The sequence below is a fragment of the Camarhynchus parvulus genome, chromosome 1 (assembly GCF_901933205.1).
Source record: "Camarhynchus parvulus chromosome 1, STF_HiC, whole genome shotgun sequence".
Taxonomy (NCBI): Eukaryota; Metazoa; Chordata; class Aves; order Passeriformes; family Thraupidae; genus Camarhynchus; species Camarhynchus parvulus.
Window position 1 is genome coordinate 76601688 of NC_044571.1, and position 19913 is coordinate 76621600.

The 19913-nt window shown below is 33.9% G+C and overlaps 1 protein-coding gene across 2 annotated transcripts in view; it reads right to left on the minus strand.

The window, feature by feature from the left end:
* The window catches only part of CNTN5 (contactin 5), a 604610-nt gene that overhangs the window by 107430 nt on the left and 477267 nt on the right, over positions 1–19913 (minus strand). For both annotated transcript variants that reach the window (XM_030945129.1, XM_030945140.1), the window contains exons 11-13: positions 16667–16803; positions 15033–15162; positions 12751–12901 (exon numbers count right to left, since the gene is read on the minus strand). In XM_030945129.1, coding sequence (XP_030800989.1) covers positions 12751–12901; positions 15033–15162; positions 16667–16803 — 418 coding nt within the window. The remainder of the gene's footprint in view (positions 1–12750; positions 12902–15032; positions 15163–16666; positions 16804–19913) is intronic.

The following is a 19913-nucleotide window of genomic DNA, read 5'->3' on the forward strand; positions in this document are numbered from 1 at the left end:
TTGAATAATGTTTTTACTACCTAGCTCCAATCATTTTGCTTTGAACTGATGACAGTGAATGATTTAGACTTTGGGTTATTACTAAAAGATCCCAGGAACCATTCAGAGCAAAGGTGTAGCAGAGTCAGAGAAAGGAACCTTTAAAAAATTGCTGACAATAAAAGAGTAAAAAGTAAAAGTGTTTCAAAGTTGTGTAGTAATACATCAAAAAAATAGAAGTTGTCAACGAGTCCAAGAAATTTGTGGATATTGTGCTGGTTTTGACTGGAGTAGAGATAATTTTCTTTATTATGGGTAGTATGGGGCTATGTTTAAGAGGATTTGCTTTCCCTGTTAAACTGTCTTTACCTCAATCCATCTGTTCTCTGGCTTTTACTCTCTGATTCTGTCCCTGATCCTACTGGTGGGGGAGTGAGCGAGTGGCTGCGTGGGGCTTTGGCTGGGGTTAAATCATGACAATGTTAATTTCTGTAGATAGGAGGGATAAAGAATTATCAAAATAGGCTGAGGCTACTTGTAGGCTTATTTGGGCTCTTTCTAATATGGAATTTATTTTTTTGCAATTTTTAGTGTGAGGGGAGCTGTCTTGAATTTTGCTAGACAAAAGAAAATACTGATTAATTTTTGGATAATGATAACTTTGCAGAAAACCTACAGATGTACAGAAAATCTACAGAAAAATTTTTCAGTTCTAAAATAAAAATCATGAAGACTTAATGTTCCATGGGAAGAAGGGTTTCTTAAAAAAAGAAGAAAAAAGTACCACTTAGTATATGTCACTTGGCTTAGTAGTGACAAATGAACTATACCAGCGGATGTTCTTGGGGTTATGTAGCTGCAATACATATTGAAGAGCTGAGAAAATTTTTGAGGATGAAAGTGAAAAGTGTATGAAATTGCAAAAATACCAGGGTAGAAATATGAGATTAATAAACTGTCACAGACAAAAGTCCAAGAGATTCCTTTGAAGAATGATTGTTGTTCTTGTCAAAGAATAAGTAATGCATAGATCTGAGAACATTGAAAGAGGTCACTCCTACAAAAAAAGGGGTCATGAAAGATCCTTCTACTCAATGGTTTGAGAACTTTGTAAAGCTGGAAAGTTTATGGAAGCTACATCAAACACTTAGCAGCTTCAGAATGTGCCTGTTCTGATTCCAGCATAACCATACTTCTATCATACAGTATCACCTTTTTACATTGGTACAATACTATATCATCACTTTTCAGACTATTTAATGAGAGAAATTAGTTCAATATCACCTTAAGTCACACACACATATGAAAATAACAAACATTTCTCATACAGCTTCTTGAGTTTTTATCCAAACCCTCCAAATTTAAAATGCTTTAAATTTGTTTCAACTATTTTGGCGCAGTTAATTTAATGACATTTTGGTAAAATTTAAATGATACATTTCCCACCTCTAACCTTATTATATCTGCTGTGAACATAGGTGGAGAGATAATAGTCAGTGAACACACATACAAAATCTTGTTAGTGGCTGTACAGAGGTGACAGGACACTGTGGCAGGAGAAAAAAAGCCTACTAGTATATTAGGTCCAGTGAAATGCTACAGATATTAATGTTGGTGCTAATTTTAATAAATATTTTTTAATAATTGGTTTTAAATGCCATATTAATTAACTTAGAAGCTCTTACTTGTTAAATTTGAAAAACAGAAACTGGAGAAATTATTTTTCAGAAGAATTTAGCTAGAGGAAAGTGGAAGGGAAGGGCAAGATCGAAGAATGCTCATTAAAAGCCTTCACAAATATCAAATGACTCAACTGCTTGTTTTGCTAGAACATTTTTCTTTTTCAAGCCTAGTCTACTAAAAAGAAGCCTCAGTATATTTTTAAGCTTCCTGTATCCATTACATTTATGATTTTTTTCCCTCTGACTTTCATTTATTTGCTGTACAGAGAGTAGCTGTATACAGCCATTGAAATAAAATGAGAAATGCAGGAGTCTCAGATATATATGTAGAAAATCTACTTACATGGAAGTCACTAATATCAGACTAATTTGATTTTCACTTATACTGATAATATGCCATTGTGAAATTCATGTTATACACAACTAGGTCTTATTAGAGATAGTGTCTTTCCCAGTGGTAAGTGAATTTGCAATTTAAAAGCAGTGGTAGATCACTCACGTTGTTTTTCATAAATATTGTCAAATTCTCACCTACTCACTATGATTTACTAGGGAGAAACATTACATTTAAAATTCTTTTAAATTAACCTCTTGTCTAAATGAGAGCATGAGACTGATACTGTTGAAAGACAAGGAATGTAAGCCGTAATCAGTAATAGTGTGATACTGATTTGTGATACTAATTTTCATATTATTAAAAAAATGAATACTTTGTCTTTCTTTACAGATAAAATGGCATAAATTTTTCATGAGGAAATATGGTGTCTATTTTTCAGAGTGAAGCAAATCTGAGCCTTGACAACAGCAGCAACTGAGGTTCTACGGTAATTGAAATTATGCAAAATGCAAACCGGACAGATATCCCTTGTTCTGACCTAGGGTGTCTTTTTGCTGAACAATATATAGTTTCATTGCCAGATATTGCTTAGAAATACACCAGTGAGACTGCTGATTGGATAGTAACTTTATGGTCATTTATGGATTGAAGTGTGTTCATAAAGTTAGGCAGAGACCTGAAGATCAGTCAGACCAAGTCATCTGTCATGACTATGTGGATTAATTGTAGCGCTGTTTTCTAGATTACTGTAACTACTTTTTTTACCAATGTAATTAGAAAGCCATTTTCCACTTTTTTTTTCAAATAATGAATCATTTGTTAAAGTTTCTGCACAAAATTTAATTTTCTGCAAAATTTATCTACTTTTTAAAAAATATGCATAGACATTCTCCTTCTTTGGGACCAATTAGCATGTAAGTACAAAGAGTTCCATTGATTTCTGAGACTGAGAGACTGGAGAGTGTCAGAACATTATGTGAGAGAAGATGTCAAAAGAATCAAAAATTCCTCTTTCATTTTGAAATTTCATAATAAATTTCACCATATAGCTGCAAAGATCATTAAATCTAGATGCAATAGATACAATCTGTTGAAAAACCACCCTAATTATTTTAGATTTATAATGGACAAGCGAGAATATTTCCTGTAAAAGAGATTTTCCAGTGCCAGATGAATTCTGACAACCCATGTGTAGAAGATCTTTGTAGCCTCCACACAGATCATGGATGCTGACTGGTAGATTTAAAAAATATTAAGCATCACTCAAAATGCAATATATGCTATAAGTTAAAATATATTATTGAAATACATGCTCATATTCTAAAGTCTGAAAAAATTTTTCAATCCAAAATATCTGGATTCATGTTACAACTTTCCCACAATGCCTTGGGAGCTCCTTTCAGATTCTACTTTTTTTCTAATTTAAAAATTAGAAAAAATTGATTCCTAGAGCCTTGAAACAGTTTGTTGCTGTATGATTACATGTCACTTAGCCATAGAAATTATTACTTTTCTTGTGACTAATTCAGTGATAATGCCCAGAGACTCTGGCTGAGGTGACTCCCATGTGCTGTACCATTTATACAAGGATTATTTCTCCATCAGGAAGATAAATATGTGTATTCCCCCCCCCACCCAGAGTGAAGTCAGCTATCACAGAAATGCTTTCATCCAGTCAATGATATTAGCCTTTAAAACAGGGTGGCAGCATGCAGACAGTGTAGCAGGACTTGCTGAAATTCCTAAGATGCTTAGGGACTGCTTGGGACACCTACTTGAGGGAAGCTAAAATCTAGCCAGGGACTAACTGCTGAATCTGATTGCATCCCAATGAAATCCCAGCTGAGATTACAAGGCAGTTTTTAATTTACTTGTGTGGGTAAATCATCTGCCCTAACTGGTGGAGAGCATGTATAGGCAGAAAAATGAGAGGCTGGGTGTGTGTGCTGTCCAGGACACTCTGCTGTGAGCACTTCTCCCAGCCCATGGCTCATCACTCCAGTCCTTCCTGGGCTGCTCTGGCGAGTCATGACAGCATCTGTATGACCTGCTGATAAGGGAATGATCTAAAAAAATAAAAATCCAGACAATGAAGTTTAGGTAAAATAATGGGGCTATTTTTCAGCTGAATTGGATTCCTGAATCTTTTCACTGTAAAGAGGCCTGAGATGAGGGATGGAAATTTTGTCAGTTTTCACTGAAACCATGCCTAACTGCACACATAGACACAGAAAAGCAAGTCTCTTGCCCAAAGTCCACAAAGCAAGTATCATTTCATATTTCTGGCTACTGGACTGTTTCCTTAATCATGTTCTCTGTAAGCAAACATGAGTGGACTTTGAGTTGTTTAAGTGTGTGGCCAAATGAATATGTTCTGAAAACTCATCTAATATACTCAGTTAGTAAAACAATGCTGCTTTGGAACAGACTCCTTTTGTCAAGGGATGATCTTGCCATTTGTTTTTACTGTTTAGTCAAGGTTATCATTGTTTCCCTTTTCTACTTTATAATCAGCTCTCTAATTCCCATTATGAGCCTGCCACAGATAAATTAGACCATGATTTATGCAAAAATTGAAAAGAAGTGACTTGCAGAAGTCTCTCAGGAAGATTAGAGTTTCTGTCATGAACCTTCTCTTTCTTAATGTCCTGGGTATTTTCTTTCTTCACTACTTTTCAATCATTAAATTTCCCCTTGGGAATCTGTGGATGAGTGGTAGCATGAATTTAAGTGTTTATATTACCAAGATTTTTAGATGAGGTTTCCTTTAAGGGCAAATGATGCCGAAAGTCAGAGTCTGAAGAGCCTTAAGCAAAGAAAAACCTTTAGGCCACTGATGATTTGTCATATTTTACCTGTGTGGTGAACAAACAGGCAGTCATTTACAACAACAGAGGAATGAATCATAGTTAAAATCAAAATTCATTAAATTTGCTGAAATGATAATTAGTTGTCAGCAGATATTCAAGACAAAGACAGAAGATCAAATATCTTGCATTCTCAGCAACTTAAAATGTCTGATCTTTTCAGCTTTTACTTTTAATTAGGGCTATGGACTGACTATATATTGGGGATACTTACAGTTCAGTAACTGAGTCAAAAAAAAGGGGAAATGCAGTTTCATGGAAATGCTAAAAAGCAAGATCCTACAGGGTGGGATTCACCTCCTCAAGTATTAGTGTCTAGTCTTTAGGTTCCTGAAGAGGGCCAAAACACCCACATGCACCTGATAGATATGAAAGAGTAATTATGTAAGCTGCCAAAGCAGCTGGATGGCAGTGGGGTTATTATAGGGAGCTATGTATCTATTTTCACACAAACAAATCCTGCTTGAATTGAAAAGTGGTAAGATGTGGTGGAACACTTCTTCAAACATCAAGCCAATGTGTGAAGAAAATAATGTATTTCTAAAATGCAGACTTCAAGGCATTCTTACATAAACATATAATTCTGATTTGAATCAAGACTTATTTCCCTAAAAAGAGTCAGCGAGCGCCTACACAGCTGTATATGAAGTACTATATATAGTAGTGTATTAAGGACAAATAATAAAACATATTGTTTTGAATATCATTCCTGGGAAGAAAGATAGTTCAGAGAAGTCATGTAGGATCTTGTAGATAATAATTTACTTGAATACAAAAAGATAAATTTTTTGGTATTCTGTGAGAAATGTTACTAGTTAAACTAGTTAAAACGTACAAATAATAATTTTCTTTGGATATTTAACTGGGGGCACTGACTAAAATCTTCAAACTGCTTAACAAATTGCCCCTGCTGTTGTATCAACCCTAGAGACATTTCATTACTATGAGGAAATAAAGGGGGTTCTTATCAAAAACTGGAATGGTAGTAGGCTGAACTACTCTGCTGTCTGTGTGGCTGATAGTACAAATGCAAGAAAGCTTGTGCCAAGAATAAGTTGAGTCTGGTGCAATTCAGGGACCAACAGACAAACCAGAAAATGTGATTCAGAATAATTTTCCACCCATTTTACATATACACCTTCTTTGCCTTCACAGTCCATATTTTCAGTTCAAACAAATGATATCAACCACAGTTATATAGAACTGAAATTCTTTTGGACAGCTACGACCATGATTGTGAAGAAAACATATAATATATATCTAAGTTACATGTTCATATTCAAAAGCATAACCAAACATGTACAAAGCAAAGCACTTTACAAAACTGAATACAGATTTTGCCTACAAACTCAATCTTTTTCTTGCTGCTGCTCTGAAACACCCTTATTTTCCTTTTTGATTTTTTCCATCATAATTAAACTTAAAAGCTATTAAAATAGGAACTTAGAATGGAAACACTGACAGATCCTTAAATACAGTAGAATGAAGAGAAAAACTGTAATTAGAACCTGTCAAAACTGAAAATGAAGGAGTTTGAGAGACCAGAAGACTGTAAAAACATGTCTATTTCTAAGGTTTTGAATGATGACATTTTTAGATTTAAATGCTCTATGTGCTTCCGCTAATTACATAGCAAAGTGGGACAGATGAAATATTTAGGCATACAGCACAGATACTTTTGTAGTTTAAAGATTTCAGTATTGACTTGAAGGTAGGTAAAAAGCAATAGCATCAGATTTCCCTGTGTCTGTGTAATATTCGTATTTGGAATTTAATGTCCCTGTAAAAGATCACTTTCTTCTCTTTCTTTTCTCTGACTTCTTTTACAGCTGCTGAATGTTAGGGAAACATAACTGAAAGAAAGCAAAATAAAGCAAGCTTAGTTCAAGGCAGAACTTGAGCAGCCTCAATTCACTCCCTCATGTATTGTTACATGCAGCTTGAACACTTTGTCCCTTCCAGTGTCTTTATTCTAAATTTAGTCCCTATAGACGATACTTCTCACCTAATGAGCACTGTTTAGTGTTCTCCTGTTCTTCACAGGTCAATGTATGGCTTGCAATTTACCCACAGAAAACAAAGTTTTCTCATAAACAATTGTCCATATTTTTAATGTCCAGTAACTTCACAAATATCCATATCTCCCTATTTTCTGTATCCACTAATTTTATTTAATAAGGGAACAACTGTCAGAGCACTTACTATTAATATCTAGTACTTTGTTGTTCAATGTATAGCCTCTACAGGCTTCACCATGGCTGCAAATCCATCCCAACTGCCTCAGAGCAGGCACACAGTAAATGAAGAATACGACAAGCAGAGAGTAACTTTGCAACATGGCAATACACTCTGGGAAGGTTTTGTATGGGGAAGTGACATCTCCATTTTATGAATTTTGGTGGCCAGGCAAGTTTGGCACAGATCTGAATGGAGAATTTCAGATGTCATGGAAGAAGCATTAATAGAAACTCATTATATGGCCATATTTATTACAGATCAGAGCCTCCCAGCTGTTAAAGGCACTTATCAACTGATGCAGACACTCTGAAGGGATGAGGTAAGCAGATGTAGTTAGGTGCTTCTCTGTGGTGCCCTGTGACAGGACGGAGACAATGGGCACAAACTGAAACACATGCAATTCCATGTAAACATAAATTCCATTTAAATATTAAAATGGTTTTGTTTGTTTGTGCTTGAATTTTTTTTTATTTGGTGTTTTGTTTTGTTTCCTTTTACTGTAGGGGTGCTTAACTCCACTAGGAACAAATTTCCCAGATAGGCTGCAGTATTTCCCTCCTTGGAGTTACTCAAAACTTGATGAGACATGACCTTAAGCAATCTGCTCTAGCTGGCACTGCTCTGATCCTGGGAGTGGACCATGTGCTATCCAGAGCTCCATGCCACTCGCTGCTGCTCTGTAATTCTTTTCTATCATTCAGAAAAAAGGAAAGAATTTTTACCCACTTGCAATCAATGAAATTACCATTGTGATTGTGTATTGCAATAATGGAGATGTTGAAGTTTGTGTCCTGGTGAAACCCAGTTTATTACTTTCAAAATATCTGAAATTCCCTCTGCTGCTTAACATACCAAGTTTTCTCATCTTATGTAAGAACTCCTTCAAACAGAAGTGGAAAAAAGGAAGCTAATTGCACCATAGAAAAAGTGGCAGGTGGAGTTTTGCTACCATTTATTTTCCCCACGGAAAGACTTAGTCTATTTAGGTCTTCAGCAAGAATTAATCTGGGACATAGGTGGATCAATATGAGCAATTACACAGTGGTCACAGAGAGACTGGCACTGTGCTGCTCTTGGTGATCTGTGGTGAGTGTGACCTTCAGAGACTGTTAATGTTTTTATGCACAGCTTGTTCTGTGAGGTGAAGGAGAAAGCTTAGACTGTGCCACTGTGCCATATGGGAAGTAAAAAATCCATAAACACAGAATTACATTAGCAATGAATACATAGGTATTAAGTCATCCCTATATTTTCTTTTTTTTTTAGATTAAATATTTGTACACAAATTATGGTGTAAAACAAACAAAGCATTATAATTTGAGAAGCTTCAAAAGGAGAAGAAAAAAGGCAAAATAAAGCAGCACAGAATTGGGGCTAGAAAAGTCCTGCTCCCTCAGTTACTGATTTGTTGGTTAAGCTGTGCTTTCTTCCTCAGTGACACATTTTTTGGTTAAACTGTGCTTTTTAAAATTATTATTATTATTTTTATTGCTTGGTAGTCTTAATAAAGAAGGAAAAAATAGGGACTAAAGACAACATTCTCATTCCGAGAGTGCTTTCAAATTATTTTATTTAAACTATAATTAATGGATATGTAATGGAAATAATGAGCTAGAATAAAAATTTAATATAAGTTTAATGAGGAGAATATTTCAGTTGTACGAGAAAGCACACAAAACAGATGAACAAGGACTTATAAGACTTTTCAACACTTTTGACTCCTCAGGTGTATCTGTTTAAACATCAACTGTAATCACCACTACAAGGCAATCTAGAAAATAAAAGAAATTTTCTTTAAGAAAATGAAGAAAAAGAGATTACAGCTCAGGTAGTAATGGCTCACAAAAATTTATGCTGTTGTAAATCATTATAAAATACCTGATGCCTGAACACAGGAACTTAAAAAAAATTTTTAAATGGTTGTCCTGAATTTAATCATTAACTTTGTTACTAGAACTCATGATTTATATTGGTGCAACTGACACTGAATTCTGGTCCATTCTAGTGTACATTATAACATTTACTGTCTACAAAACATCACTTTTGTTGCTTTTTTTTAGTTTGATACGTAAATTAAAAAATGTTTAATTATGAACAGGCTTCTAGATGGCTTTGTGGTCTGGGAGGGCTGGGTCTTGGTCTTCTTTAGAAGCCGACGCTAAAGTGATTGTTTGATTACACTTTAGGAATTATCTGATTGAAATATTTCAGAAACTTCACAAAAGTATATTTTGGTCACTGAACACTTCCCCAAGGGTCTAATTCCTCCTATTTAGGTTCTAAAGCAAAGTTTCAACCAAACTGTTTACTAAAAATAAAAGCAAGGACTTTTTTTCAGACTTTGGTCCCAATATAATTCCCTTTCCTATAAAACCAAAACTACTTATGAACAAAAAGATTCCAAAGTTCTTTACAAATTTTTTGTGGATGAAAATATTGTTCAAGTCAATAACCAGAGCATACCTTATCATAGCCTGCCATAAATGAGACACAACCATCTACCAGCCTATGAGAATCAAGTACTGAGACAAGTTGTTAGGAAAGAAAGCTATGAATTTTAAATATTGTGAGATGATGAATGAAAATATGCAGCTTAAGTATGTTCTATATCCAGACCACTGATATTGGTGTTGTGCTCAGCTGTATTTTAATTCCAAAATAGAGGTATAACAACTCCCTTCCTTAAACTTTTAGGTGAAATTGCAGATGAAATTATCTTTGATTGAATGTATTAATGACTCACTGACATAATGATATATGAAAGAGACTTGAACTCTGTTCAAACGCTGATCAATAAATGTCTTGTACCAGAAAGCTTCACAGACTATACCTTGATCTTTGGAAGTTCTAGTCTTCTGCATAAAAGATCACCAATATAATATATTTTATTTAATTTCTTTTGCATCAGTTCTAGATCTTTATCTCTGGTTAATAGAATGAATTGTAAACACTTTGGAAGCCTTATTAAACAACTATCTTTTTATAGGAACAATTTCATTATATTTTAATATATTTTGAGATTATAAAACTTGGAGCCATGCTTTCATCAGCAAAAAACTGATGTATAATTACTGACATAACTGAATATCCTAATTCTTTTAGATCTATCTCATAGACTTGCCACTCATTTGGAACTCAATTGAAAAACCCTGTTACAATATGCAGACTCTTTCCTAAAGGAATCAAATTACCTGGCTGCTCAAAATGATTCCTGGGGATCAAGCCTATCATAGCTATACTATGAATTTGAAGGGCTTGACCTGGATAATTCGTTCGAAGGTAAAAGAGACCAAGAAATGAAGCTGATGAAGGCATTCCAGAGTTATGTTCCCAAGTGCATGGCTTCCCAATGAATCTGAAACATTTGAGGCTTTCAGACTGCATTAAATTCCAGCCATGAGTCCCACAGGAACAATCAGCCTTCTCTTCAGTTATCTATGGAAATGTTGCTACAGGTATTTCTGTCAACCAGCTTCTGTTGTATAAAAAACACCTAAGGAGCAACAGAGTTTGGAAGACATGGAACACATAATAGCAGACCCACTGTTCAAGTGAAATTTTTTCTTTGCTCTGGAGGGGAAGGTCTCTTTTTTATTGATCTTGCTAAAAGGATCATATTCCTTTGCTGGGCTCATAGACTTCGCAAAACTTAAACACAATGTACACTTGATAGCCACATTTTAGAAGAGAAAAAAAAGTGACAGAAAAGAAGAAAATATATTATGCTGTTCTATTCTTGTCCTTCCTTATTACTTAACCAGAATGTTGGGGTTTTTTGCTATTTTTAAAATTGATTATTATTTTTTTATCTCTAAGGACTTAATAGTCCATGAGAACTCATCAGATGACAGTACCTAATTAGTTTTTTTTCCTAGGATTTTTATCAACAGACTATGAAGAAGGCCCATTTTTAAAGTACACTGATATGTTTACAATGTCAGCTTATTAATTTTTTAAATATTTAACAGCATTTCTTCCTTCTCAGAGTGCCCAAAGCATGGAAACATACATATTTTCTTCATTGATTTAGATGTCCTTTCACAAATCACAATAGGCTTCCTCACCTTCTCTTAAAGAGAGTCTATTATTTTTGTTTAAAGCATACTGTATAGAGACAGAACTAAATTCCCTTGAAACTGATATTCCTCTCATGCCCACCCCTCTATAAACAGTAGATGCAGGGAAACCGCTGTAAATAACGCATGATAATCCTTGAACAGCTGACTAAAAAATTAAGTTGAATGCAACCCTCTTTTTTCAAATATCTGATATAGTTAAACCAGCATTTCATTTGCCATGTTTCATCATTTCTTGTTCGAGCCTCTGTCTAAACAAACAAGTATCAAAATCTACAAGTACCAAAAAATGAAACTTCAGATCTATTGTCGTAAGATTTTAACTTCAGAGTTAGGCTATGTTTGGACAGACATAAAGTACTTACTAAAATGATTTACTGGTCTTTCTTTGATCAAAATGTGATTTACACGTGGTGATCAGAGAAACCATAGTGAGTTTTGTGGAGATGAGAGGAAAAGGTCATGTAGTGAAAAATATCAACTGTGTAGGTAGAGCATAGAGACATCAGTGTCACGATATTTGATATTTTCAGCTCCTTTGTAATATAAATCTGTCATATTGTCAATACAAAGGATACAACTCCAGTTAGTAAAATGTTGTTATGTAATACTGTTTTGCTCTCTCCCTTTCAACAAAAAAAATCAATATGGTACAAGAAGTTACCCATTTTTCCTTCTCAGAACAAAACAAATGTCATGAGATGAAAATACAGCACACTTGAACAAAATAGATTTGGCAGCTAATGAGGACAGACGCACTCTACTGTTTCCCTCAGTGTTGTAAAAATTCAAAAGAAGGGGGACTTGATTTTATCTTTCTGATTATACTACACAAGTCATTTTAAATGACTTCATTCACATACCACATTACCAGAAAGAGGAAAAGATTGCTCTTTGTACTTAAAGACCATGTGCAGAGTAGCAAAACTATTCCAGTGTACAGATAAGTAATCTTGTAAAGGGCAATTACATCTGGCATTTAACCTGCAGTGCTTAAACTGCTTTTACCGTACAAAGCTGGACAGAACTGATTTAATCAAGCATAATCTGTTAAACAGATGTACCACTGAGTACAGAAACTACCAGTATAATTAAATCCTATAATGGAATTATATTTTCCTTCTCTGAATCATTTTAAAGCTATTCTTACATAGACTTCCATTGTGATCAAACTGTAAATCTGCCTTATTAAAATTATTTCAAATGAATAAGCACATTTTATGTCTTTCTGAATAATTTGGCCTTTATGCTTTTGATACTTTCATACACTAGATTTGCAGTACCTCTACAGAATAATTGAAAAGTTTTTGAAATTAATAACAGAAAATAGAGACAAAACTCCACAAACAACACCTTTTCATCTCTCTGCATCTCTGAACAATGTTAAGATTTTTCATTTCAATATTGTGGAAACTATAAAGTCACTACTGTCAAACAAATCAGCTTGAAAAAATAATTATGCCATACCCAGGCTAACGTTCAGCATGTTCTTGTCACTTGCTGCATTTTCACATCATATCAGATAATCCAACATGCAAACAAAATTTTAGTTTACTGAACAAACTTCTAACCTCTTATTCTCCCTTAACACTTTGTCGCCTTTCTTCCAAGTGATAGTTGGCTTTGGAGAGGCTTCCGGCTTGCACTCAATGGCAACTTCTTGGCCTTTGGTAACAATTATTGTTTTCCTCATTTGATTGAGTGGGAAAGTGGGAGCTGAAGCTGTTAAAAAGAAGTAAGTTAACTCTACAGAGAAAAATCAGAGCCTTCTGTTTCATTGTGTTCTAATAGAAGATTAGAAAAATATATTCGGGGTTGGGAATAGAATCTCAATTTCTCTCTTTGAAATTATTATGTCAAAATCAAAATTTTACAAAACATTTGAAATCAGCAGCCAGGATTACATGGTAGGTTTATAACTCAATCCAGCTACAGATTAATGAGAAATCTTTCACATGAGCAAACTAGAGTAAAACTACTTGTGAAATCAAACGACTTTAGAAATTAAATAATGCAAATGTTTTAGCTACACTTTTCCCATCTTTTTTTTTTTTTTTTAATCAAGAGCTTGTTAGAGGTAAATAGTTCAAAATGAAACAAAGTTTTAATTCCATACCAATCCAAAATGTACTCTGTAGAGTTAGTGCTTGCAAAGAATGTTAGTGTTAGGGAAATTTTATTGCTTTCACTTATATTTGTCTGAATACTGGGAATTTCAATATGAGAACTTCTTAATAGAAGATATTTAACCACGTCTCGTTCTTAGTATTTCACTTTTTAAGAATTCCCATTTTACAAACAAAAGCTAAGATAATAAATGTGTTAAAAATGTCATTAATTACTGCAATTTCACACCAAGACACTACATTAGTTCTCAAGTGTTTGATTGTGTTTTTCTTGAACTACCTTTGTAATGTCAAAGGTCTCTACCTCAGCTATATCTCGCCTCAGGTACACCTCAGCTGCACAGGGACACTACACTTCATTGCCTCAAATATGTAGGATTTTCCTACCATTATTTTGGTTAATTCACATACCAGAGATATTTATACGGACAATTAATTCTGTTCTTTTCCCTTTGGTAAGGCAGCAAATTAAACACAACTGCTTCTTTAATACAATATTATGGTTAAAATTTAACATGGGTACAATCTTACAAGTGAGAAAATGAAAAACTAATTTTACTGCAGCAATATACAGGATCTACTTCTGATATTAAAGAACATCAAAGAAAGTCTGCAAGTACCTGACATACTAGGTATACCTATTTTATAACAGATACAAAAAACAAAGCCAAAGAATGCTGTAACGTGTATGTTTGTTGACTGAATCACAAATGACCAAAAAAAGTGATGAAAAGAAAACAATCACTGGTCTTGGTTTTTAACTTTATGGTTATAAAGAAATGATTTTATAACTTGTCAGTGAAATTCTAATGTTGGCCAGCTAGGAAATAGCTGAAATGTACTAGAAAGGTTATTTACCAAAAGAGCCAAATGTTAGCTGAAACATGGTATATTTCTGCAATTATAGCTTTGTTACTCATTTGACTGGGAGTTTAAAGGAATGATTCTCATGTGCAGGTCTAATCTCTGATACGGCCATTAAACAACTTTGGTGGACAACTTTCTTCCTGCTATATCATACTCTAATGGAAATGATCTTACAAGTCTGTCTTAATCCTCTGGAAGGGCACTTATCCCTATCGTTCCACTGCATGTTGCTACAGTTTGGTTTAAGGAAAATTAGAGTGTTCAAAAGTTCTTCAGCTTTTTTCTTCGTTAACTGCTTGCTTCAGTCTTTGGATAATGGCATTTTTATCATATTTCCAGGTAACACTATGTAGTGTATTTTCTTTTCTTTGGAGGATATTCAGCCAAGTATGCAATTGATATTATTCAATTCATTTTGGTGATTTCATAAGAAGTTTTTTGAAACTAAGATCTTGTATAATTACCTTTGAGTAATGGCCAAAGTAGAAATAATAAGTTAATTCTAACAGAGATTAAAATACATATACTTCCTCTAAATTTCCTTTCCTGCACATATGATTGATGGAGTAAAAAATATTTTTCCATTTATTTGAGCTGAAATAGCCTTATGTGAGAAATATTCACAATATGCTACGGATTCAGTTATGTATGAATGACAATTTTTGGTTAACAGAAGGCCCAATGCTCTCTGGGGCAAGAAAGGACTCACCTACACATAAGTAACAAGAATAAAAAGAAACCACTTTTATCTGCTCTGCTATTTGGACTGGCAGAAACTGTTTCTTGTCACAACAGTCTAAGAAAAGAATGAATTCTCAAAAGAGGAGAAAGGAACAACTCATTCTTTTCCAAATACTCACCTAAAACCTTCAGCTCAGCACTGGCATAAATCGTACCATACTTATTTTCTGCTAAGCACTGATACATTCCAGCATCTGAGACATTCACACTATGGATCATCAGAACACCATTAATCATCTCAATCTTGCTCTGTAATAGAATTTAAAAAAACATTAAAAGTTACTCTATAAAAGCAAAAAAGAACTGGAAAATTGCTGTGTTATTAGCTTAAGGTGAAGCAACAGAAAACAGGTTTCCTTGGGCTTACCTTTATCTTGTTATACATGAAATTACAAGAATAAAAAGTCAAAAAATATTTGACAGTAAATATTTTCAGATAAATTCACTATGTTCAATGCTTCCTTTATTCTGTTTGTTTGTTTATTTGTTTGCTGTTACCCTTACATAATTTTTAAAAGCAGCTCATCCTGGGAACTTTCGGGAGGAAAGAAATCGTTTGTGAATGTAATGTGTCTGCTGATCTTCAAATACATAGCAAATTTTTGGTCTCAGTAATAGTGCTATTTTCTTAAAAGGAGATATATGAAAGATTGCTTGCATAATTAAGAACTAAAGGGTCCAATTACTTTCATCATTAGTACAAATTTCTAATTTGAAAGGCCAACTAACAGAAAATAATTGGGACATCAATAACTGTTTATGGAAGGGAGTATTTAATAAAGCTATGATATGAATAATTTGAACTACTATAAAACAACTCCAAGTTTCATTATAACGGTTGTTGTAAGTTAAAATTGATAAGGCATAAATTGTTTGGGAATGCAGAGGAAACTGTGATAAAAAATTCATTTTGTTGTAAGCCCTCACCCAGCTCAAAGTAAAATTCAATTTGAAATTTCAGAGTCTGGAGAAACTAATGGTTTGGAAAATCGGAGAACCAAAAGTAGAGATATTTAAATTGCTTCTATTTCAGCACTAATAGCTCCATAAAAAAAAGCATAAATGAATAGAGTAACCTTATTTTCAATGCCTCACAGCTTCAAAAGTAAACTATTTATATGTTTCTTTTCTGGTTGTTTGCATAATTGGTTGATGTTCCCAAATAGATAGAAGGGACATTTGCTGGAAAGGAAGACATTACATCTTTTATATTCATAAATCCATTTTGTCAGTTCATTTGCAAATATAGCCATTTTCTCCCAGAATCAAACAGCTAGCTTTATTTTAATCTGGAAAAATAGATTAAGTAAATTTACAAAGTTTTTCATTACTCCAAATAATTTAAGACTATAAAATTAAAAGGTATTAGGCAAAAAAACCTACATGATGTGGGATGATTCTTTGATGATGCAGTGAGAGAAACAGAAAAATTTGAAATAAAAGACAGACCATGCCATCAGTGGCCTTTTAAAAGAAAAAAATAATTTTATTTATGTCTAATTCTAGAATATATCAGGTGATTGTTGTAAAACACTTTACATTCTAGGGGTCTTACACATACCATTTTAATGATCTTCATGATAAATTCTGTTACTTTCAGAGAACAGATTGAGTTGAAAGTGTAATGGTCCTCACACTTTTTGCATTAACCAAACAGTAATTTCTGAAGAACCTTTCTATACTTTCTTTAACTGACTTTATCTGAATGAAAGGAGAAGCATCCAACATAGAGGTGACTCTTTGTCTAGTGTACCTGTGGCCAGAGAGGAACTCCATTTTTCAGCCAGCGATAAGTGGGCCTTGGCTTTCCAGTGGCTTTGCATTCCCATCGGAGCAGCTCGCCACTGTCTAGCTGGGTATCATTGAGCTTCTCCACCCAGTGTGGGTAGGCTGCAAGGAAAAATTGCCATTTTAGACTCAAAGATTATAAAGTGGTAAGTCTCTAGCTGATGTGCAAAGACCTAATCAATTAAAAAGCTTAAATTAATGATCTTTACAAGACTTATACTATTCCCAGAAAAAAAGTACATTAAAAAAAAAAAAGGCCCAGATCAAAAGAGATGGTAATTAACAAACTCTAAACTTTAAAGGAAATGCTGTAATGGTACCAGGTAGTAAGCAGTAACATAACCAACAATAGAAACCTGCCTGATTTAATAAAGTCCAATGGATTAAATTGTAGTACTTATATATTATTGAGTTCATTATTCCTGAATTTAAGACAAATGGTTGGTAGTCACAATAGAACATTTAATGATTCACAAGGCTTAGGATATTTGGATTGTGGTAAGGAGGTTAATTGCCATAGGCTGTGTTTCATGTACTTTTCTCAGATTACAAGGAAATCACTATTTATTTAGCTAGGAGTGATTGGGAATTTAGTAAGGTATTTGTATATATTTTTGTTAAAGTGCCCTAAGTTTAATTCATGTTTCAAGGGAGAAAATGCTTTTAACATATTTAAGCACAAAACCCATGAGATTTCTGTCACCCACCAGGAGCATAAGTTACACTGTAAATCAGTCTTAAAACAGTCTTTTTAAAGGCAGACAACTAATAGCTGTATATGTGATCACTAGTACCTAATTTCATGAAATAGTCCATCAAAAAACAAGGAATATGTTTTTCAGAGAAGTAGAACTTTAATGAGGCAGTCAATCAGATAGCTATTTGTAGGATCTTATAATTTGGAAAACATTATATGACTCAGTGAGAAACCAAGCATTGATATACAGAAATAAAAATGTATGCTTAAAAGCCAGCTTTTGGGTTTCATACTGTATGTAGCCATATCACTTTTTATAACACAGAGGGTGATAGATGACAATAATTAACTTAAGGATATCAAATGCTGGTTTGGGATTTTTTTGGTCTTTTTCTTTGTTGTTGTTGTTTGTTGTTTTTCCAAATCATAAAGAATAAATAGCTAAAAGGCATAGCTAAAGGGATGTAAAATTCTGCATGGTATGAACAGAAGTCCAGATCTGTCATAACAAAGTCTCTGCTTCAAATGACAGATAATTGATAATGTACTTAAACATGTGGAATTGAGTTTAAAAATAAATTTTTGAATCTAGCTGACATTTGACTGGTCATCAATCAAAGACATGAGAAGATATGAAAAGGCATGACAGGTGACTCACTGCTTCTAGCTTACATCCTGTGCATGGATGATAAAGCAAGTGAATGAGGTGTCTATCATTCCTAAGCAGGTAATAGTCTGCTTCAGAGTCCCAGAGCAGACATCTGTCAGAAGCTGGAAATATTAGAAGCAGTATCACACACTTCCTTTTTGGTAGAGGAAAAAAGAGAGATTGACCCAGCTCCACTCCCAAAACCAAGACAAAAAACTTCTGCTTCCTTATTTCTCTTGTTACAGTCAAGGCAATGAATGAAATCCTCTACGTGTGCTCTGCTGCGCTGGATTTCTTCTTTATGAAGTTATAATAAAGGGTCCACAAAAATCTGCAGAAAAAAACAGGTTTTGGGAGACCCTGTTTATTTGTGCTCTGTTGTTCTAAAAATATAATTTAATTGCATTGTATAGTTGCTGTTTTCATTTTGAGTGCTTCAATATGCAAAGGAAGCATGCTGAGAATAAATTGTTTCCTTTGAAAGTAACTACATTAATATGATTCTGGAAGAAGAGACAATTAAATGTGTAGCAAAATAGTAATAAAAGACAGCCAGTGGTACCATAAAATCATGCAGTTTCAAAGAGGATCTAAGTTGTTCCTATTTATATTTACTTATTTTCACTATTTTGCTTTTCTGTAAATTTTACTATTTGACCCAAAACATATATAATCTCACATTTCTATGTTGAATTTGAGCTCATCATGAACTAGAGTGTCCAGAAAAGGATATGCACATTTTTACACCAAAATAAAGCTGCCCCAAGCCTGGCTGCAGACTTGTCCTCTTCAGAACTGCTGTTCCCTACCCTTTGCTTGTGTCTGTCTTGCCAAAAAAATTGTGCCACAGGTTTTCTTCTGAAACTACAAACTTGCAAATCACAGTGGCATGACTGATTGGTCAGAACAACCTTTTTCCATTAGTAGAGGTATTTCTACTCTAAATTTTCTCCTTGTAGCCTAAGTGGCCTTTGGAGTCACATTTTTCAAGCTGTTGAACTTGCCATCAGTGAAGGCAAGATTCCCACCCCTTTGAGAATAAAATAGCAAAGTAATAGGTTGATATAGCTGGAATAGAGCTAAAAGCATGATTGAGAGAAATACTGTTCATCACTTTTTGGCTTCTATTTCTCTCTATTTCTCTCACAGAGAATTCCCTCTCTGCTCGTTAGCAAGGGTCACTCCCCATAAAATCTTAACCCTTGTTCTAAAATCCTATTAATACTTTTAAAGTTGAAGCGTCTAATTGAATGTACAGCCTCTTACTCAATGTAATATTTTTGGGTCTTTTTTTTTAACATAGCCTTGATAAATGTGTATGAAAAAAAATTTAATTCCATAATCACACTTTATTTTAATCAGAAAATTTGGCCAGATTTCAAAAGTAACAAGTCCTTATTTTTTTTCTTATAAATGCAACACTCTTCTTGGGAAAAAGCAGGTGTGTGCTTGTTTTTTAATCTGTCCAGTGAAAAGCTTTGGGTTGACTGTGAGAAGAGAAGGATTTTGCATTTTAGTGGTCAATAGTCTTTAGGAGTGCTGTGCCAGAGCTCTATACAGTGTTTCTGAGATTTTTAAATCACCATCATTTGATTTATTTTATGCTGTATTTCTGCACCTGTTTATTCAAGGATGTCAGAATGTTTATGTTTTGCAAACATAAATTGGCAATAAATCTGCAAACTTATGGGCCAATTTTTAAATCATCTACACAAAATGAAATTAAGGTGCAGAAAATTTAGATTATTTCTTAAAATTTTAAGCACATTTTTGTCTGAGAAAAAAATAAACATAAAATTTTACATAGACAAATGATTTAAAATAATGTTCTAAAATGTGGATAAATACAGAGTTTGGGAAGAAAAA